Raw genomic sequence first — 19,886 nt, 5'->3', positions numbered from 1 at the left:
ATAGGATATGTAATTCAATGTGTTGCTAAGGCAGGGGTATTTTTACCATGTGGCCTAGGCTGTATTGAAAATAGCTGTACACTTACGTGACCCCGCTTCCCCGGCTGATCTCTTCTTCATTACTTCCTCTGACGTTCCACGTGGACCAGAAATGTCCGCTCAGCATAGAGACGAGCCATTGGGCAGGCATTTCCTATCCACATGGCATTATCAGGCGTACACATGCTGGTCTAGCAAGTATACAGCTTTTTTATTTTCAATGCAGCCCGATCCACATAGTAAAAAATGCTCCCTGCCCAGACAACCCTTTTAATATATGATTACTGTGTGTTCGACTAGTGAGACCCAAACCGGATCGCTAACACAAAAGGGGGCCTTTTGGATTGGACAGGTCATTCTTCTGCCTCAAGAGAAAATCCAAGGAATGCCCAATGAAAGCCAACACGGTATGATATTTGAAAAGGTTGACGTAGCCCCTTTATAGTGACCGTTGAAGCCTCTTATTCACCAATAATACAAATATTAAAAAACATTGATATGCCATGCATGTAAAGTGATGGGAAAACCTCTTTAGGATGTATTCACATGTATAGTATCCTGCGCATATTGTATTTGAAACTGCAGATTTGAAGCAGTGTTCAGTCATTTAGTTTACACTGAACTCTGCAGCTTCAAATCCTGTGCATCAAATATGCATAGGATACTGTAAGTGTGAATACACCCTAAGGTTTGGGTCACACATGCCATATTTTGCTGCGTATCTTCCTAACCATTGAAGTCAATGGGTAGCAAAATCAGCTGCGTATTTTGCTACCCATTGACTTCAATGGGTAGGAAAATATGCAGCAGCAAATACAGCATGTGACACTACCTTCAAGGTGAACTCAAGTAATGCTGACTTGCTCCCAATCTCATAGAGTTCTGATATCAGCCCATCAAGAATCTGGCTATTAAAAGGGCACAAACTGCAAGATATACCGTATACAGCAGTGGGAATCATTTTCCTAGTGCATATTTGCACATGTATTTGCTTTTTCGATAACTTATCTAATGCTACTATACCAATATATAATCATTAATAGCCAATTAAAAGCTAAATCAATTCCCACGTGTTCCAATTAATAGTACACATTTTCATAGTTTAGAGCAAGTTATTTAAGCATAATGGACATAACAAAAACAATAGTATTTTCCAGTTTATGTCTATGACCATATTCAGATGTTCCCATAAACATGGACTGATTTTAACTTACATCAGTCCATCTTTACCTAAAACACAACCTGCACTTTAAAGGGGTACACCCGTGGAAAACTTTTTTTTTTTTTTTTTTTTTTTTTAAATCAACTGGTGCCAAAAAGTTAAACAGATTTGTAAATCACTTCTATTAAAAAATCTTAATCCTTCCAGTACTTTTTAGGGGCTTTATACTAAAGAGAAATCCAAAATAGAAATACATTTCCTCTGATGTCATGACCACAGTGCTCTCTACTGACCTCTGCTGTCCATTTTAGGAATTATCCAGAGCAGAATATGTTTGCTATGGGGATTTTCTCCTGCTCTGGACAGTTCCTAAAATGGACAGCAGAGGTCAACAGAGAGCACTGTGGTCATGACATCAGAGGAAATGCATTTCTCTTTAGTATACAGCCCCTAAAAAGTACTGGAAGGATTAAGATTTTTTAATAGAAGTAATTTACAAATCTGTTCAACTTTTTGACACCAGTTGATTTAAAAAAAAAAAAAAAAAAAATTTCCACGAGAGTACCCCTTTTAACTTTACTTTTACCCCTTGATCCAGATAAGTATCTAGAAATGTGCATTACTATAGAACCTATCAGGCAACTACAGAATATGCACTACAGTGCCATAAGACATCTGCACATTCTTAACCCCTGAAGGGTGATATGATGTCTAGCAGATACAAGTCAGGTACCCTGTTCACATATCAAGGCTCCTCCATGAAAACTGAAGGTGTTGTTAAAGGCAATGCTTAGATTTCACTAGAAGGATAAGCTGGTAACTACCACTCGCCTTCATATATAACCCCACCGGGTGTCTGTGTCACTAGTAAGCCACAAAGGTATAGATTTGGTTACAATTTCCCTTTGCAGTTCCACATTTAATATGGAAACAGTGGAATGTAAACGGCTTTGTTTTCTTCTTCATTTAAACGAATTGTAATATAATAGTATAAATGCTGCTAATACCGAAACACTTATCTGGAGTTGCTACACTGAGCAGGAGAATGAAATAACACTGGGACTCTAGAAGAAAATAATACCTCTTGTGTGCATTGAAATAGGTTTAGAGGACATTTTTTAATCTTAAATAGGAAGAGAAAGACAAAACACTAAAATAGGAAAGAGGCGCACAGACAGGGCGAGCCAGAAATTGGAACCCTTTTCATCTTTAGATACGACCATTTATTCTTAGCAGCATCCAGAAGAACCTCTCCCTTCTGCCTGGTTCTGTCGTGCTCCCCCTAGTGGCTCAGTTAATGATTGTTGAGGTCCAACCTTGATTCCATTTGCCTAAAGGAATACAAAATAAATACACAACATTAGAAACTAATAGGCAACAAGGACAATATTTAGATTATTGTGGACTTCATTCACCTCATTATTTACATCAAAGAGTCCAAGTTGAATTTTCTTGTATATTTCTTTGGCAGTACCAATAAAGGCCTTTGGGGAGAAAACAAAAAGTTAGAATAGAAAAAGGAAGTGAATCTTTGTTAGCTAATGTGTCCAATTGTTACCTCTTCTACATTGGCTGCCGTTTTGGCAGAAGTTTCCATAAATATCAGTCCATGTTCACGGGCAAATGCTTCTCCTTCCTCCCTGGAAACATCTCTACGGCCCTCAAGGTCACTAAAGAAAAGTCAGAGTAAATATGAGGCATGCGAAGCAATGAGAAACATTGGGTAAAGGGAGTCTCATGTTCCTACACAACAAGAGGCTCTAGTAAACTGCTCATTTATTCTAGGTAATGAATGGACTAATGAAATATGTCATCATACCCTATCCCTGAGGCATAACAGTGCCAACTGCATCGGCTTTCATAACTAGGAGTGGCTCCATTTTATATGGTCCATAGCATGGACAGGAATAGCCCCGGTTTGCACTGCTGGAGTTGTGATTTATGACAGAATCTTCATTACAAATTGTGATAAAAGTAGATGCAGTGTACTTAATATAAACTTTATAAAAACACTTTAATTTTTTTAATCAATTGATAACAAAAAGTTTGTAAATTACTTCTATTAAAAAAAAAATTCTTAATCCTTGCAGTACTAATCTGCTCTTGTATATTACAGAGGAAGTTCTTTTCTTTGTGAAGTTATTTTCTGTCTGACCACAGTGCTCTCTGCTGACACCTCTGTCCATGCCAGGAACTGTTCAGAGCAGGATAGGTTTGCTATGGGGATTTGCTCCTACTCTGGAGAGTTCCTAACATGGACAGAGGTGTCAGCAGAGAGCACTGTGGTCAGACAGAAAAGAACTTTACAACTTTACTAGTATACAGCAGCTGATAAGTACTGGAAGGATTAAGATTTTGATATGGAAGTAATTTCCAAGTCTCTGTCTAACTTTCTGGCACCAGTTCATAAAAAAGGGGTGCTCCGGTGGAAAACTTTTTATTTTTTTATATCAACTGGTGCCAGAAAGTTAAACAGATTTGTAAATTACTTCTATTAAAAAAATCTTAATCCTTCCAGTACTTATCAGCTGCTGAATACTACAGAGGACATTTTTTTCTTTTTTGAACACAGAGCTCTCTGCTGAAATCACGAGCACAGTGCTCTCTGCTGACATCTCTGTCCATTTTAGCAACTGTCCAGAGCAGCATATGTTTGCTATTGGGATTTTCTCCTACTCTGGACAGTTCCTAAAATGGACAGAGATGTCAGCAGAGAGCACTGTGGTCATGATGTCAGTAGAGAGCACTGTGGTCCAAAAAGAAAATAATTTCCTCTGTAGTATTCATCAGCTAATAAGTACTGGAAGGATTAATATTTTTTTTTTTTAATAGAAGTAATTTACAAATCTGTTCAACTTTCTGACACCAGTTGATTTAAAAAAGAAAAAAAAAAAATATAAGGTTTTCCACCCGAGTACCCCTTTAACACTGGATTGTTTTAAGTTATTAACTAATATATAAAGCTTCTGCAATCCCAAAGGGGGGGGGGGGGAAATATCCATTGTGGTCCAACATGGTTCTAAATGACAAATGTAAGCCCTGGCCTGACCGTACATGTACATTGCATGCCCCTTAGGGGTTAGGTTGAATAGTAATAATTCATCCTGAAACTGCTACAATCCATCTTATCACGTCAACATGTGCACACAGGATGAAAAAGAAAAGAAATGATTGTTTGCACCTTTTGTTTCCAATCAGTATGATGACCATATTGCTACTAGAGTGCTGCCGAGCATCTTCCAACCATGAGGTGAGGTGGCTAAATGTTTCCCGCCTGAAAGACAAACAAAACAGGTGACAATAACATAACAGAGATAAAAGACAAACTAATCTGGCTACGTAATAAGCTTTACAAAGAATAGTGTTACCTTCCATTTAAGAATATTTAGGAACCTGTCCAGGTGTCATTCCATTTTTTGGGGCATTAGGATGAAGGAGATTGTGTTCTAATGCTACAAAGGATCAGTGATCCCAGCCAGTACATGGTAATACCCTACTTCAAAAGATCCCTTTAACTCAGGGGTGGGGAAACTTTTCTGCCAAGACCGATTTGGAGATCCATAAAATCACTTGCAGGCCACAAAAAAATTGCGCCAAATTGTGGTGCACTGTGTGGCAAATGCATTCTGTTTCTGCCTGTACAACAACTAATGCTAACCACCCTTTACCCTCCACTTCATAATACCTCACTACCCAACCGGATCCAGGGATACTAAAAAGAGTCTGGTACCTGCAGGCCTGGACTGTTAAAAAAAACTATGGTCAGAGTCTAGAGGAGTGGTAGCAGGCTGGCATTATTAGGCTGAAGATTGCCTAAATCAGTGTTTCCCAAACAGGGTGCCTCACGCCATCGCAAACCTACAACTCCCAGGGGGTCGGCGCCCATGTTTATTTTTCTTTATATATAGTCATGGCCGTACATGTTGGCACCCCTGAAATTGTTCAAGAAAATGAAGTATTTCTCACAGAAAAGGATTGCAGTGACACATGTTTTGCTATACACATGTTTATTCCCTTTGTGTGTATTGGAACTAAACCAAAAAAGGAAGGAACAAAAGCTAATTGGACAATGTCACAACAAACTCCAAAAATGGGCTGGACAAAATTATTGGCACCCTTTTAAAATTGTGGATAAATAAGATGCAAGTAACAGGTGTGGGCAATATAAAAATCCCGCCTGAAAGCAGATAAAAAGGAGAGAAGTTCACTTAGTCTTTGAATTGTGTGTCCGTGTGTGCCACACTAAGCATGGACAACAGAAAGAGGAGAACTGTGGACTTGAGAATCAAAATTGTGGAAAAATATCAACAATCTCAAGGTTACAAGTCCATTTCCAGAGATCTAGATTTGCCTTTGTCCACAGTGCACAACATTATCAAGAAGTTTACAACCCATGGAACTGTAGCTAATCTTCCTGGGCGTGGACAGAAGAGAAAATTTGATGAAAGGTGTCAACCCAGGATAGTCCGGATGGTGGATAAGCAGCCCCAAACAAGTTACAAAAGATATTGAGTCCAGATCTAAATCTCAATGAACACCTGTGGAAAGATCATAAAATTGCTTTTGGGAAAAGGCGCCTTCCAATATGAGAGACCTGGGGCAGTTTGCAAAGGAAGAGCAGTCCAACATTCCGGCTGAGAGGTGCAAGAAGCTTATTGATTGTTATAGGAAGCGACTGATTTCAGTTATTTTTTCCAAAGGGTGTGCAACCAAATATTAAGTTAAGGGTAGGGATCGACCGATATCGTTTTTTTTTAGGGCAGATACCAATACTCTGTGGAGGTTAGGGCCGATAGCTTATACCGATATTCCGGTATAAGTTAGCGGCTATTTATGCCCCCCAACCCCGCGGCAGCAACATCTGCTGTGGAAATCCCGATTCCAGCGTACGCAGAAAAAAAAAAAATAGACGTGTCTATTGTTTCTGCGGATTCTGCTCATAAATGCATTTCTGAGCGGTCCTGATGCCACCAGAACATTCATATGTGCGGATCGACTGCCCGTGTTTTCTGGACGGACATTCCGCATGGAAACAATTGAACTCACCTCGTGATATCATACACAAGCAGCGCTCCTGCAGCACCTCTGTAATAAGACCGTGTTATAGAACGGAAACTTTCCTGTCCAGCCTGGGATCAAAAACAACCACAGAACATTGTGAAGCAGCTAACAGAATATTAACCATAGATCAACACGCAAGTTAACTGGAAGCTACATTTTTCCATAATGCAACACAATTACGGCTATGCTAAAGGGAACCTATCCTGCCATTGAGTGCAGTACAGGCTGTAATGTAAAATCATGCAGCACATGGCCAGTTCTACCAGAAAATAATCCATGTAATACATTAAAGGGGTACTCCGCTGCTGAGCATTCAGAACAAAATGTTCCGAACACTTAGAGCCGTCACGTCACACCCCTCCCCTCAATGGAAGTCTATGGGAGGGGGCGTGACTGCCGTCACATCCCCTCCCACAGACTTGCATTGAGGGGGCGGGCCATGTCATCACAAGCCCCCAGCGCCGGCTCTAAGCATTCGGAAAAATGTTGTTCTGAATGCTGAGCAGCGGAGTACCCCTTTAATGTATTACATGGATTCTTTTCTGGTAGCACTGGCCATGTGCTGCATTATTCTAAGTGCAAGTTCTGCTTTACATCAGACAATCATAACATAGACCCCAATGAAGTATTTTCCAAACAGTGTGTCCAGCTGTTGACTCTCCAGGTATGCTGGGAGTTGTAGTTTAGCAACAGCTCAAGACACACCGTTTGGAAGATAATGCCCTAGTATATTGTTGGTTAGTCTATTAACGATATCAAGATCTTTTTTGCCAGTAGGCAAATCCCTGACCTCGTTTCCTGATACTTATTAAATATTACTTATAAAGGGGAACTCTGGTGAAAAAAACTAATGTTTTCAAATCAACAGAAGGCAGAAAGTTATACAGGAGTAAATTGTGTTGTTCTGTCCAGTCTCAGCACAGTGCTCTCTGCTGACACCTCTGTCCATGTCAGGAATTGTCCAGAACATGAAAGGTTTGCTATAGGGATTTGCTTCTGCTCTGGACAGTTCCTAACACTGATCAGACAGAAAAGAACTACACAACTTTCCCTGTAGTATACAGCAGCTGATAAGTACTGGAAGGATGAAGATTTTCAAATAGAAGTAATATGTAAATCTGTTTAACATTATGGCACTAGTTGATTTGAGTACCCCTTAAAGTCATTTACGTTGATAACCTTGAACAACTGTACTGTATTTGGATTGGGTGCACCCATGTAGCACACACTGTTCTAAAGATGTGTATGCTTATTTTGCATATGCTAATACAGTATATTGTAATGAATGCATATTGATTAACATATGCTAATCAGTCTGCTCAAATATATAAGGACCCCTAACCTAAAAGATCATGGATTAGTGAGAATGCTGCGGTTTACACCACCTCCATATACAAGTGCCAGGGTAACTATCTGACCACCAAGCTGCAGGGAGTTCTATTTATTAAAAGGAGAAGTGCTGTGGGAGCAGCCACGGTCCTGCCCCCTAGTGAGACACTAAACCACTGCCCCCTATACATAGTAATCATTACTGCACTGTCTGCTTTTTGGCTGCAATATTGCATTTGCAATCATAAATCTGCTTCACTGTGTCAATTGCACAGTAGGGGCAACATAAAGATGATGAACAAAGTATAAAAGGAGTACCGTATATACTCGAGTATAAGCCGACCCGAGTATAAGCCAAGACCCCTAATTTCAACCCAAAATCCCAGGAAAAGTTATTGACTCGAGTATAAGCCTAGGGTGGGAAATACATCATCCCCCCCCTGTCATCATCCAGACCCGTCATTAACATCCTCATCATCATCACCGCCTGTCATCATCCAGACCCTCATCATCATCACCTGTCATCATCCCCTTGTCATCATCCCACACATCCCCCCTTCATCATCCCCTTGTCATCATCCCCACCCCCCTTCATCATCCCCTTGTCATCATCCCCACCCCCCTTCATCATCCCCTTGTAATCATCCCACACACCCCCTTCATCATCCCCTTGTAATCATCCCACACACCCCCTTCATCATCCCCTTGTCATCATCCCCACCCCCCTTCATCATCCCACACCCCCCCCTTCATCATCCTCTTGTCATCATCCCACACCCCCCCTTCATCATCCTCTTGTCATCATCCGCCCTCAGTGGTCTTCAACCTGCGGACCTCCAGAGGTTTCAAAACTACAACTCCCAGCAAGCCCGGGCAGCCATCGGCTGTCCGGGCTTGCTGGGAGTTGTAGTTTTGAAACCTCCGGAGGTCCGCAGGTTGAAGACCACTGCGGCCTTCGACATCATCCAGCCCCCTCTCACCCCCCTTTAGTTCTGTACAGTACTCACCTCCGCTCGGCGCTGATCCGACGCTGCAGGACTGTCCGGAGAGGAGGTGGTCCGGTGGGATAGTGGTTCCGGGCTGCTATCTTCACCGGGGGCGCCTCTTCTCCGCGCTTCGGGCCCAGAATAGAGGCGTTGCCTTGACAATGACGCAGAAGTGCCGAAGCGCTGAGAAGAGGCCTCCCCGGTGAAGATAGCAGCACGGAACCACTATCCCACCGGACCACCTCCTCTCCGGACAGTCCTGCGGCACCGGACCAGCGCCGAGCGGAGGCGAGTACTGTACAGAACTAAAGGGGGTGAGAGGGGGCTGGATGATGTCGAAGGCCGCAGTGGTCTTCAACCTGCGGACCTCCGGAGGTTTCAAAACTACAACTCCCAGCAAGCCCGGACAGCTGATGGCTGCCCGGGCTTGCTGGGAGTTGTAGTTTTGAAACCTCTGGAGGTCCGCAGGTTGAAGACCACTACGGGTGGAGAGTTCACTCGAGTATAAGCCGAGGGGGGTGTTTTCAGCACGAAAAATCGTGCTGAAAAACTCGGCTTATACGCGAGTATATACGGTAGCTATTGAACAAATGGATAAAATCCAGTGATTCAGGTCTTCTAGAACATTTGCAGATACCATATAGAAGTGCTACAGGATAAGTCACCATACAAATAAATTCATGTAGCCAACAAGGGACTGCTGTGAGGACCTTCTCTGATCATGGCCTGAAGGATAATCAAATTACACTCATTTTCCTCAACCGTTTCAAGTTAAAAAGGAGTCAGTCACCATTTCTGAGCCATCCAAACTGCAGACAGCCCTATACAGAGGTCTGGGAGGGGGCAGTAACTTAAAAAAAAAAAAAAAAAGTGAGTCCCAGCCACTGCTATGGCACAGGAGGCTGGCTCTTCTGGTTAGGTGTCCTGAGTCATTTGTATTGACAGCTTCCCTAGCCCTTCCTCTTAGCTATGACCAACAGCTCTGTCAATCATAGCTGAGAGGAGGGGACAGGGAAACTTAAAAGTTGTCCGTTTTTTTTTTATTTTTTATTTTTTTATTATTCTGCCCAAGCTGCCGCAAGGCGATACCAATGTGATGTAATGGACCCGGCACTTGGAAGAAAGCCGTGCTCCTTACATCACACTGCCGCCCAAAAGACTAGGGGTGGAAAGCAAGTTAACAGGTCTTATTTTTCTTGTGGCAGCCCAGGCAGAAGATGAAAAGAAAGCAGTCTTGTCCCTGCAGCTATTGTCTGTGTGTCTCTGTGCGGAGACAACATACAGGAAGTGAGGGCAGACAAGCAGGGCTCTGTGCAGGCTTGTCAATCATCCTGCTGTGTGAACCGAGGTATGTCACAGAGTCTAAATACACAAAGCCCTGCTTGTCCCCCACACTTCCTGTATTTTGTCTAAGGCTGGGTCCACACTACGTTTTCTCCCATACGGGAGCGCATACGGCAGGGGGGAGCTAAAAGCTCGCGCTCCCGTATGTGACCGTATGCGCTCCCGTATGCCATTCACTTCAATGAGCCGACCGGAGTGAAACGTTCGGTCCGGTCGGCTCATTTTTGCGCCGTATGCGCTTTTACAACCGGACCTAAAACCGTGGTTGACCGCTGAGCTGCTGAGATAAGACAGCATTTTTTCTTCAACAAAATATAGATCTCTTTTTTTAACTAATGTATATTACTACAATCAATAAAAATGTATTATCTACACTATATAAAATGTTTTGTAAATTACAGTGCCCATTTACCGTAAGTTCTATAAGCAAGCATAAAAAAAAATAATATTAGGTGGACTATTAAACTTCACAGCACCAAAAAATAAATAAAAATAAATAAATGGTATGGTTTATCTAGTAGACCATATGGCATACAAAAATTTATTTAAAAGAAAAGAAAACTCATCTTACTGTGTCCCATATCTGCAGTTTGATAGGTTTTCCATCAATATTGATCATTCGGGCCCCAAACTCAACTCCTGGAATGAGAAAAGAGCAGTTAAAGGGGTTCTCCGGTGCTTAAACATCTTATCCCGTATCCAAAGGACAGGGGATAAGATGCCTGATCGCGGGAGTCCTGCAGCTGGGGACCCCCGGGATCATGCACGCGGCACCCCGTTTGTAATCAGACCCGGAGCGTGTTCGCTCCGGGGCTGATTATGGTTGACCGCAGGGCGGGCAGCGTGTGACGTCACGTCTCCGCCCCCGTGTGACTTCACACTCCGCCCCTCAATGCAAGCGGACGGGAGGGGGCGTGATAGCCATCACACCCCCTCCGGTAGGCTTGCATTGAGGGGCGGAGCGTATCGTATGGCATTGTTTCCAAAACTGAGCCTCCAAAACTGAGTTTTCAGCCAAGCACAGCCTAAATTTTCGGTCCAAAATTTTTTCTTTCGGTGCATCCCATAATATATATATATATATATATATATATATATATATATATATATATATATATATATATACACACACACACACATTATATATATATATATATATATATATATATATATATATATATATATATATATATATATATATACACACACATACACACTACTGTAGTAAATAGTAAGCCAGGAATTAAAATATTTTAGTGTTACCTATTGTCAAATCATGAACAGGCTGAAATCTCTTATCAGTAAACTGTAGCAGTAGACAGGATTTTCCCACACCTATAAAAAAAAAAAAACACATTAACAATCATCAGACATCGCAGATAGGTTTAATAACAGTTGATACACTAGAACATGTAAAAGGGGTTAAATAGCGGACATAAGGTAAGAAGCATTGCAAACTAACTTTCCTAAAATGAATAGTCCTTTTCACATTCTAAACAGCAGAGGAAAGAATATGGGAGCCTTATAACAATGGACATCTTGCCAGACATACCATATCGCCATCTTCTCATATGCATCATGATGGATAATTTGTATTCAAATTAGGCATCATGTTTATTAGTCGCAAAAGGGCAGTTTGATATACAATCTCCTGATCGCTCATATAATACACTACTACCTACTGCAGTGTTATATGTCCGTCAACATAAAGCAGACAGAAGACTTATGAAACCAAGAGGCACAAAAATATGGCATCTAATAGGCTCACTGCTGCCATAGAAACCCATCCGCGTCCCAGCCACCAAGTTGCCCCAGTGCTGATGGGCTAAGAGATGTCCAGAAACCAATTAGATGTTGCAATCACAATTGAACCATGGGATCTAAGGGGTTACTCTGCTCCTGGTAGTTAGAGGGGGGATCCCTACTGTCACGCTGCAGCCAAGCTCCAGAGGTATTTTAGCACAGTAGACCAGTACCAGGTTACTTCTATCCTGCTGACAATAAGTGTATTGTGGTCATTAAGGGGTTACCACAATCTGCCTAATAACATTTTGCAGATTAAAGCATTTTCATGGCCTATAATAACCCTGTTTGACAGATGAACTGAAAAGTCTATTTTTACCTAATTGTTAGGCTTTTAAAAGGGTTAAAACCATATGTTTAAGTCTATCCATATATGGAAGCAGACAAGTGTCTTCAGTTCCTCTTTCTTCAGTTATTTGGCTCTTTTTGCTCTGCTGCCGGGCACTGTCAGTGTGCAGGTCGGTAAGGCCTCCTGTCAGTCCATCACCCCAGGAGAATCAATGCAGCCCGAGGTAAGATCACTTCCTGTATAATCACATTATACTAAAAGGTATATTATAAAAACCACAGTCACCAGACGACCACCAGTATCATCAGGTGACTGTAGCCACAAAATGGTCATTCCCGCTCTGCACTTCCTTGTATTCATACCTGTTAGAGATCACAACACGGTATCCCCCACATGTAACTGTAATAACATGTTTTCTTATTCTCTATCCAGTGGTCTTCAACCTGCGGACCTCCAGATGTTGCAAAACTACAACTCCCAGCATGCCCGGACAGCCGATGGCTGTCCGGGCATGCTGGGAGTTGTAGTTTTGCAACATCTGGGAGGTCCGCAGGTTGAAGACCACGGCTCTATGCATTAGCATCTTTTCCTCAAAACCACCTGCCCAAAATTGTGTAGCGTTTCCTCATTCAAGAAGCCACTGCCATCAGGGAATCCTGTTACCTGAAGGGGTATACTTGATCTGCAGCAGTGTTTAGGTAGATGGAGCAAGTAACACCTTCATGAATGCCAGGACACAAGACTTCCCATCATAGCCTAGTGCGTCACAATACCGCCACCAGCAAGGTGTCAGCTCTTCCCCAAGTGACACACACCCAGCCATCCACATGATTTGTCAGATCAGGCCTCTTTCTTCCATTGCTCTAGTTCTCATTAGGGATCGACCGATATCGATAATCTGTGGAGGTTAAGGCCGATAGCCGATAGTTTATACAGAAATTCCAGTATAAGTTATCGACTATTTCTCCCCCAACACCCATCTCCCCCCCCACCCCCAGCGACGTCACTGCTGCAGATCATTGATTTAAAGCGGGCGCTTTCAATCAATGAACTGCAGCGGCTTTTGCAGGGCCAGAGACCGCCGCCGCCACCCGCTTCCCTCCTGAGTCCTACCACCGCCGCTGCCCCCCTACCTATCCTCTGCCCAGAGACCGCCACCGCCCGCTTCTCTCCCCCTGCCGGTCCTTAGTCCAACCACCGACGCTGCCCCATTGCCTCCTTCATTCCCGGTTTTAGAATTACCTGTTCCTGGGGTCCGCACTACTTCTGGCTCCGGCGGCGTCCTGAGCTGTCACTGTGCGCACTGACGGTGATGTCGCATTGAGGACGTCACTTGTCATTGCGCAGGAGCCAGAAGTAGCGCGGACCCCGGGAACAGGTAATTATAAAACCGGGGATGGGGGAGGCAATGGGGCAGTGGCGGTCTCTGGCCGGGGCGGTGCGGTGGAGGGGGGGGCATTATCGTATTATCTGCAAAGTAATTGCCGATAAAGTCCAAAAATTGTGAATATCGACTGAACCGATAATCGGTCGCTCCCTAGTTCTCATATTCAAGTGCACATTGACACATTGAGCTGCACCAACTCATTTCTATTGTAGCCAGCTGTAATGCAGAATGGCGATGCCAGTCACTAGAGCAAGTTCCCTGCTGCCCTGTGTGTCTGCCTGTAGCCGATCTGTACGAAATCCGCTGCTATGAGCAGACACACAGGCTTACATGATCACAGCAGGATGGTCTCTCTAATGCAGCACATCTGCAGTGTATTTTATGTGCGATTTACCATAAACATGGTATATAAATATTTAATTATATTTAATATATTTATATATAAATATATTAAAAAATATATATATTTTTCAGCAAAAATATGTAACTTTTTTACTCCAGAATCTGACATGCAAGCCTTCATAAATTTCCCCCATTTTGTCTTCACTCTGTGCCACTACAGATAGAGTGCTTGTTCACATTTTTAAAGGGGTTAACCAGCAGGAAGGAGGTTTTGTTAAAGAGTATCTGTCACCAAATAAAAAAACTTTTAATATAGTGTTCCTTGTGTAATTAGCAGACACTTTCCCATTAAATTGCTTTTAAAATTATCAACAAATAGATGTTTAAAATGTAATAGAACAAATTGACACTAGGTGGCTCTGTTCTGTTCCCTGCCACAATTAATAGTGAGTTTGGTCTCCTCCCCACCTGGCAGGAGACCAAACTAATGAAGTGTTTCTGGGCACTGAGCTTGATTAACAGCTGCACAAAGCCTCACTGAAAGCTGCACAGAGCCTGAGGTGTTCTATTCATCACAGCACTGCAGCAATGTGAAGGCTGAAGTAGTCCCCCAGCAGGCTTCAGTGATTTAATGCCTGCTGGGAAACACCCACTTTATCCTGCTGGGAGATTGCACTCTATGAGCAAGAATAAAAAAGGTATGATACACAGCTTTTTAAAGCTCTGAAATTTTGGTGGGAGGAGTGTTAGGATTAGTTAGGGAACGTAGCCATAGTTAGTTTAGAATAGTTTATTTGGTGACAGGTACTTTTTAGATACAGTGATAGAATTGGGTAGAGGAGACTCCATTTTGTGTTCTTAACCTGTTCAGGACGCCGGGGTATGCATTTGCCCTGCATCCCCAGTCCTTAAGGATGTGGGGCGTATGCATACGCCCGTGGGAATTCCGGTCCCCGCCGCTAGCCGGTTGGGGACCGGACCGGAATGCCTGGCATGCCAGGCATATCGCTCGCACATCACCACCCCCAGACCCCCCCCCCCCCAATGTCGGCGATCGCAGACAATCGCATGTCATTCAGACATGCGATTTTCTGCTATTCCGGGCTGATCGGATCTCTGGTGACCCGATCACCCGGAAAATAGCGATGATCGGAGCTGACAGTCCCGATCATCTTGAGGGCTAGGAGTGAGGTCGCAGGGCTGCTATCTCCTCCTATCCCCTGCCATTGGTCAGAACTGATTCTGACCAATGGCAGAGCAGGACAGTGGGTTGCCATGGGAACCCCCCCCATTCTGCCCACCCCTGGATGTCGAGGGGATCATGGGAAGAAGATGGAGGCTGGTACTGGCAGGAGAAGATGCCTGGAGATCCCGGATCTTCACTGGAGACTGCTGGATCCTGGATCAGGTAGGGAAGCGTTGGTGGGGGGGTGGGAATTGAAAGTGAAAGTAAAACGATCTTTACTGTGGCAACCTCCAGGAAGGTCAAACTGCAACTCCCAGCATGCCCAGACAGCCTTTGGGAGTTGTAGTTTTGCAACATCTGGAGGGTAACAGTTTGGAGTCCACTGTTACAGTGGTGCCCAAACTGTAGCCCTCCAGATGTTGCCAAACTACAACTCTCAGCATGCCTGGACTGCCCAGGCATGCTGGGAGTTGTAGTTCTGTAACATCTGTCCCTTCAGATTTTGCAATTTTCATGAAATTTTTGAAAATTGCTGCTCTACTTTGAAGCCCTCTAATTTTTTCAAAAAGCTAAAATATGTCCATTTTATGATGCCAACATAAAGTGGACATATTGTATTTGTGAAGAAAAATAAAATTTATTTGGAATATCCATTTTCCTTACAAGCAGAGAGCTTCAAATTTAGAAAAATGCAAAACATTCATGAAATGTTGGGGTTTTCTCACCAAAAAAGGATGCAAGTAACGCCGAAAATTTACCACGAAAATAAAGTAGAATATGTCACGAAAAAAACAAATCTCAGAATATTCGGTAAAAGCGTTTTCGCGTTATTAATTCGTAAAGCGACAGTGGTCAGAATTGCGAAAAAGGGCTCAGCCCTTAAGGTGAAAAAGGGCTGCATAACTCCTGAATTTTTGGACTTGAGACAATTGGTGTTTTATATTCAAGGCTACAGGATGCAGAACTCTTATCTTTTTCTTCCACAGATGTGTCCTTGAAACAATGGCTTGTTAGAGTTCAGCTTAGCTATGTATTTTTTGTATTCAACTTTCTGCTGACTACGCAAATGATTTACGGTTTCCTGTCTTTGATACAATTTAAAGTTTACTACGCATGCCCCATATACGTGTATAAGAAAGCTTATTTTAAGTAAAAAGAGTCAGTCTTAGTTACTGCACTCCCGTCTGTGTTATTTGAGTGGCAGGAGGCGTTGGGGGACTGACTGGGAGACTGCAGCTCTTACAAGCCATCAATGCAAAAATTGGAAATCCACCGGCAGAAGAAGACTCGATCTTTGGGGTCGAACTATCAGCAGCCAGGGACTGGAGCGGGACACCGAAGGCACGTGGGAAAGCTGAAGGTAAGTTTTTATTTTTTTTTTATACTGTGCACTGGCCAAAAGGTCCCTCCTGCGGGATAACCCCTTTAATGCTACAAATTTTAATGTAAACTAAATGACTGAAAACTGCATAAAATCTGGAGCAGATCCTGTATATGCGAATACACTAAGGCCCCAATTTATCAAACTGTGTGAAAGATAGTTCATAAGGTTGAAAAAAAAGACCATCAAGAGTCCATCAAGTTCAACCTATATCCCTAATGAGTCCCTACTGAGTTGATCCAGAGGAAGGTAAAAAACCTCATACTAGAGGTAAAAATTCCTTCCCGACTCCAAATATGGCATCAGAATAAATCCCTGGATCAACCTTCTGTCCCTATGAATCCAGTATACAGAACCAGCAATATTATTGTCCTAAAATGCATCCAGACCCTTTTGAACTCTTTTAGGCTGGGTTCACACCACATTTTGTTAAATACGGTTCCCGTATACGGCTGGGAGGAGGGGGGCAGGGCTTAATCGCGGCACCCGCACTCAGCCGTATTCGGGAACCGTATTTAATGCATGTCTATGAGCCGACCGGAGTGAACCGCAGCCTCCGGTCGGCTTCGTTTTCGGCCGTATGCATTAAATACGGTTCCCGAATACGGCTGAGTGCGGGCGCCGCTATTAAGCCCCGCCCCCCTCCTCCCAGCCGTATACGGGAACCGTATTTAACAAAATGTGGTGTGAACCCAGCCTTACAGAGTTCACCAAGACCACCTCCTCAGGCAGAGAATTCCACAGTCTCACTGCTCTTAGAGTAAAGAACCCCATCTGTACTGGTGTAGAAACCTTCTTTCCTCTAAACGTAGAGGATGCCCCCCATAAGCCTTTTTTTCTAAACTAAACCTTAATTCTGATAATCTTTCGGGGTACTGTAGTCCGCACATTCCTCTGGTTGCCCGTCTTTGAACCCTCTCCAGCTCCACTATATCTTTCTTGTACACTGGTGCCCAGTACTGTACAGTATTCTATATGTGGTCTGACTAGAGATTTGTACAGCGGTAGAATTATTTCCTTGTGAAAGGCATCTATGCCCCTATTGATGCACCCCATGATTTTATTTTCCTTGGCAGCAGCTGCTCGACACTGGTCACTGCAGCTAAATTTACTACTAACTAAGACTCCCAAGTCCTTTTCCACGTCAGTCGTCCCAAGTGTTCTCCATTTAATACATAATCCAAGCCCATATTTTTCCTCCGCATGTGCATTACCTTACATTTATCAGTGTTGAACCTCATCTGCCACTTCCCAGCCCAAACCTCCAACCTATCCAGATCCATTTGTACCAGTGCTCTGTCCTCTATAGTGTTTACCGCTTTACTGAGTTTAGTATCATCTGCAAAGATTGCTACTTTACTACTCAACCCCTCTGCAAGGTCATTAATGAATATATTAAATAGAATAGGACTCAAGACTGACCCCTGTGGTACCCCACTAGTAACCATCACCCAATCAGAATAAGTATCATTAACCCTTTAAGGACATAGCATTTTTCAACTTTCGTTTTTTCCTTGCCTTTTAAAAATTATAACACTTTCAGCCCTGCCCCCTACAGCACACCAGCCCCGCCTCCCACAGCACACCGTCCACCGGCCCCGCCTCCCACAGCACACCGTCCACCGGCCCCGCCTCCCACAGCACACCGTCCACCGGCCCCGCCTCCCACAGCACACCGTCCACCGGCCCCGCCTCCCACAGCACACCGTCCACCGGCCCCGCCTCCCACAGCACACCGTCCACGCCTCCCACAGCACGCCGTATACCGGCCCCGCCACCTATAGCACGCCGTGTACCGGCCCCGCCACCTATAGCACGCCGTGTACCGGCCCCGCCACCTATAGCACGCCGTGTACCGGCCCCGCCTCCTATAGCACGCCGTGTACCGGCCCCGCCTCCTATAGCACGCCGTCTACCGGCCCCGCCACCTATAGCACGCCGTCTACCGGCCCCGCCACCTATAGCCCGCCGTCTACCGGCCCCGCCTCCTATAGCCCGCCGTCTACCGGCCCCGCCTCCTATAGCCCGCCGTCTACCGGCCCCGCCTCCTATAGCCCGCCGTCTACCGGCCCCGCCTCCTATAGCCCGCCGTCTACCGGCCCCGCCTCCTATAGCCCGCCGTCTACCGGCCCCGCCTCCTATAGCCCGCCGTCTACCGGCCCCGCCTCCTATAGCCCGCCGTCTACCGGCCCCGCCTCCTATAGCCCGCCGTCTACCGGCCCCGCCTCCTATAGCCCGCCGTCTACCGGCCCCGCCTCCTATAGCCCGCCGTCTACCGGCCCCGCCTCCTATAGCCCGCCGTCTACCGGCCCCGCCTCCTATAGCCCGCCGTCTACCGGCCCCGCCTCCTATAGCCCGCCGTCTACCGGCCCCGCCTCCTATAGCCCGCCGTCTACCGGCCCCGCCTCCTATAGCCCGCCGTCTACCGGCCCCGCCTCCTATAGCCCGCCGTCTACCGGCCCCGCCTCCTATAGCCCGCCGTCTACCGGCCCCGCCTCCTATAGCCCGCCGTCTACCGGCCCCGCCTCCTATAGCCCGCCGTCTACCGGCCCCGCCTCCTATAGCACGCCGTATACCGGCCCCGCCTCCTATAGCACGCCGTATACCGGCCCCGCCTCCTATAGCACGCCGTATACCGGCCCCGCCTCCTATAGCACGCTGTATACCGGCCCCGTCTCCTATAGCACCCTGTATACCGGCCCCGCCTCCTATAGCACACTGTATACCGGCCCTGCCTCCTATAGCACACTGTATACCGGCCCTGCCTCCTATAGCACACTGTATACCGGCCCTGCCTCCTATAGCACACTGTATACCGGCCCTGCCTCCTATAGCACACTGTATACCGGCCCTGCCTCCTATAGTACACTGTATACCGGCCCTGCCTCCTATAGTACACTGTATACCGGCCCTGCCTCCTATAGCACACTGTATACCGGCCCTGCCTCCTATAGCACACTGTATACCGGCCCTGCCTCCTATAGCACACTGTATACCGGCCCTGTCTCCTATAGTATACTGTATACCGGCCCTGCCTCCTATAGCACACTGTATACCGGCCCTGCCTCCTATAGCACACTGTATACCGGCCCTGCCTCCTATAGCACACTGTATACCAGCCCTGCCTCCTATAGCACACTGTATACCAGCCCTGCCTCCTATAGCACACTGTATACCGGCCCTGCCTCCTATAGCACACTGTATACCAGCCCTGCCTCCTATAGCACACTGTATACCAGCCCTGCCCCAGGACGTGTCTTTGTTGCGATACACTACAATGCCTCGTCAGCTGCTCCATATGGACAACTTGGAAGTAGCAGAAAGCGGGCAGAAAGAACGCAGGCATAACTCAGACATGACGCACCTGTGTCCCCGATAATGATGTATTTGAAGAGATAAGCGTAGGACATGACTGCAACCCAGCACAGAATATCACGGAGGGGACGAGACACTCTATCCGCTGGAGGACTCTTCTATGCTGCAGCCGAGTCTCTATTGCTCCAGGAAGTGTCATCCTATTGGTCAGCTGAGCGGGGGTAGCCGCGGCTCCCCTACAGGAACGTCCCTCTCTTCTGAC

General features: G+C 45.3%; 2 protein-coding genes across 2 annotated transcripts in view; one reads left to right on the top strand and one right to left on the bottom strand.

Annotated features, from left to right (window-relative positions):
* Positions 1-1,737: 1,737 nt before the first annotated feature.
* Positions 1,738-19,869, bottom strand: RAB2B (RAB2B, member RAS oncogene family). The gene is made up of 8 exons (XM_056527856.1): positions 19,674-19,869; positions 11,185-11,256; positions 10,493-10,560; positions 6,248-6,330; positions 4,383-4,475; positions 2,760-2,871; positions 2,617-2,685; positions 1,738-2,532 (listed from the first exon to the last, which is right to left on the bottom strand). Exons 1-8 carry the CDS (start codon positions 19,717-19,719, stop codon positions 2,431-2,433), a joined length of 645 nt encoding a protein of 214 aa, XP_056383831.1. The 5' UTR covers positions 19,720-19,869; the 3' UTR covers positions 1,738-2,430.
* The window catches only part of TOX4 (TOX high mobility group box family member 4), a 44,703-nt gene continuing 40,890 nt past the window's right edge, over positions 16,074-19,886 (top strand). Inside the window, exon 1 of the mRNA XM_056527824.1 lies at positions 16,074-16,288. Within this exon, the coding sequence (XP_056383799.1) occupies positions 16,181-16,288 (108 nt within the window). The 5' untranslated portion in view covers positions 16,074-16,180. The remainder of the gene's footprint in view (positions 16,289-19,886) is intronic.

This window comes from Hyla sarda, chromosome 1 (assembly GCF_029499605.1).
Source record: "Hyla sarda isolate aHylSar1 chromosome 1, aHylSar1.hap1, whole genome shotgun sequence".
Classification (NCBI taxonomy): Eukaryota; Metazoa; Chordata; class Amphibia; order Anura; family Hylidae; genus Hyla; species Hyla sarda.
This window is presented reverse-complemented; position numbering and strand designations above follow the sequence as displayed.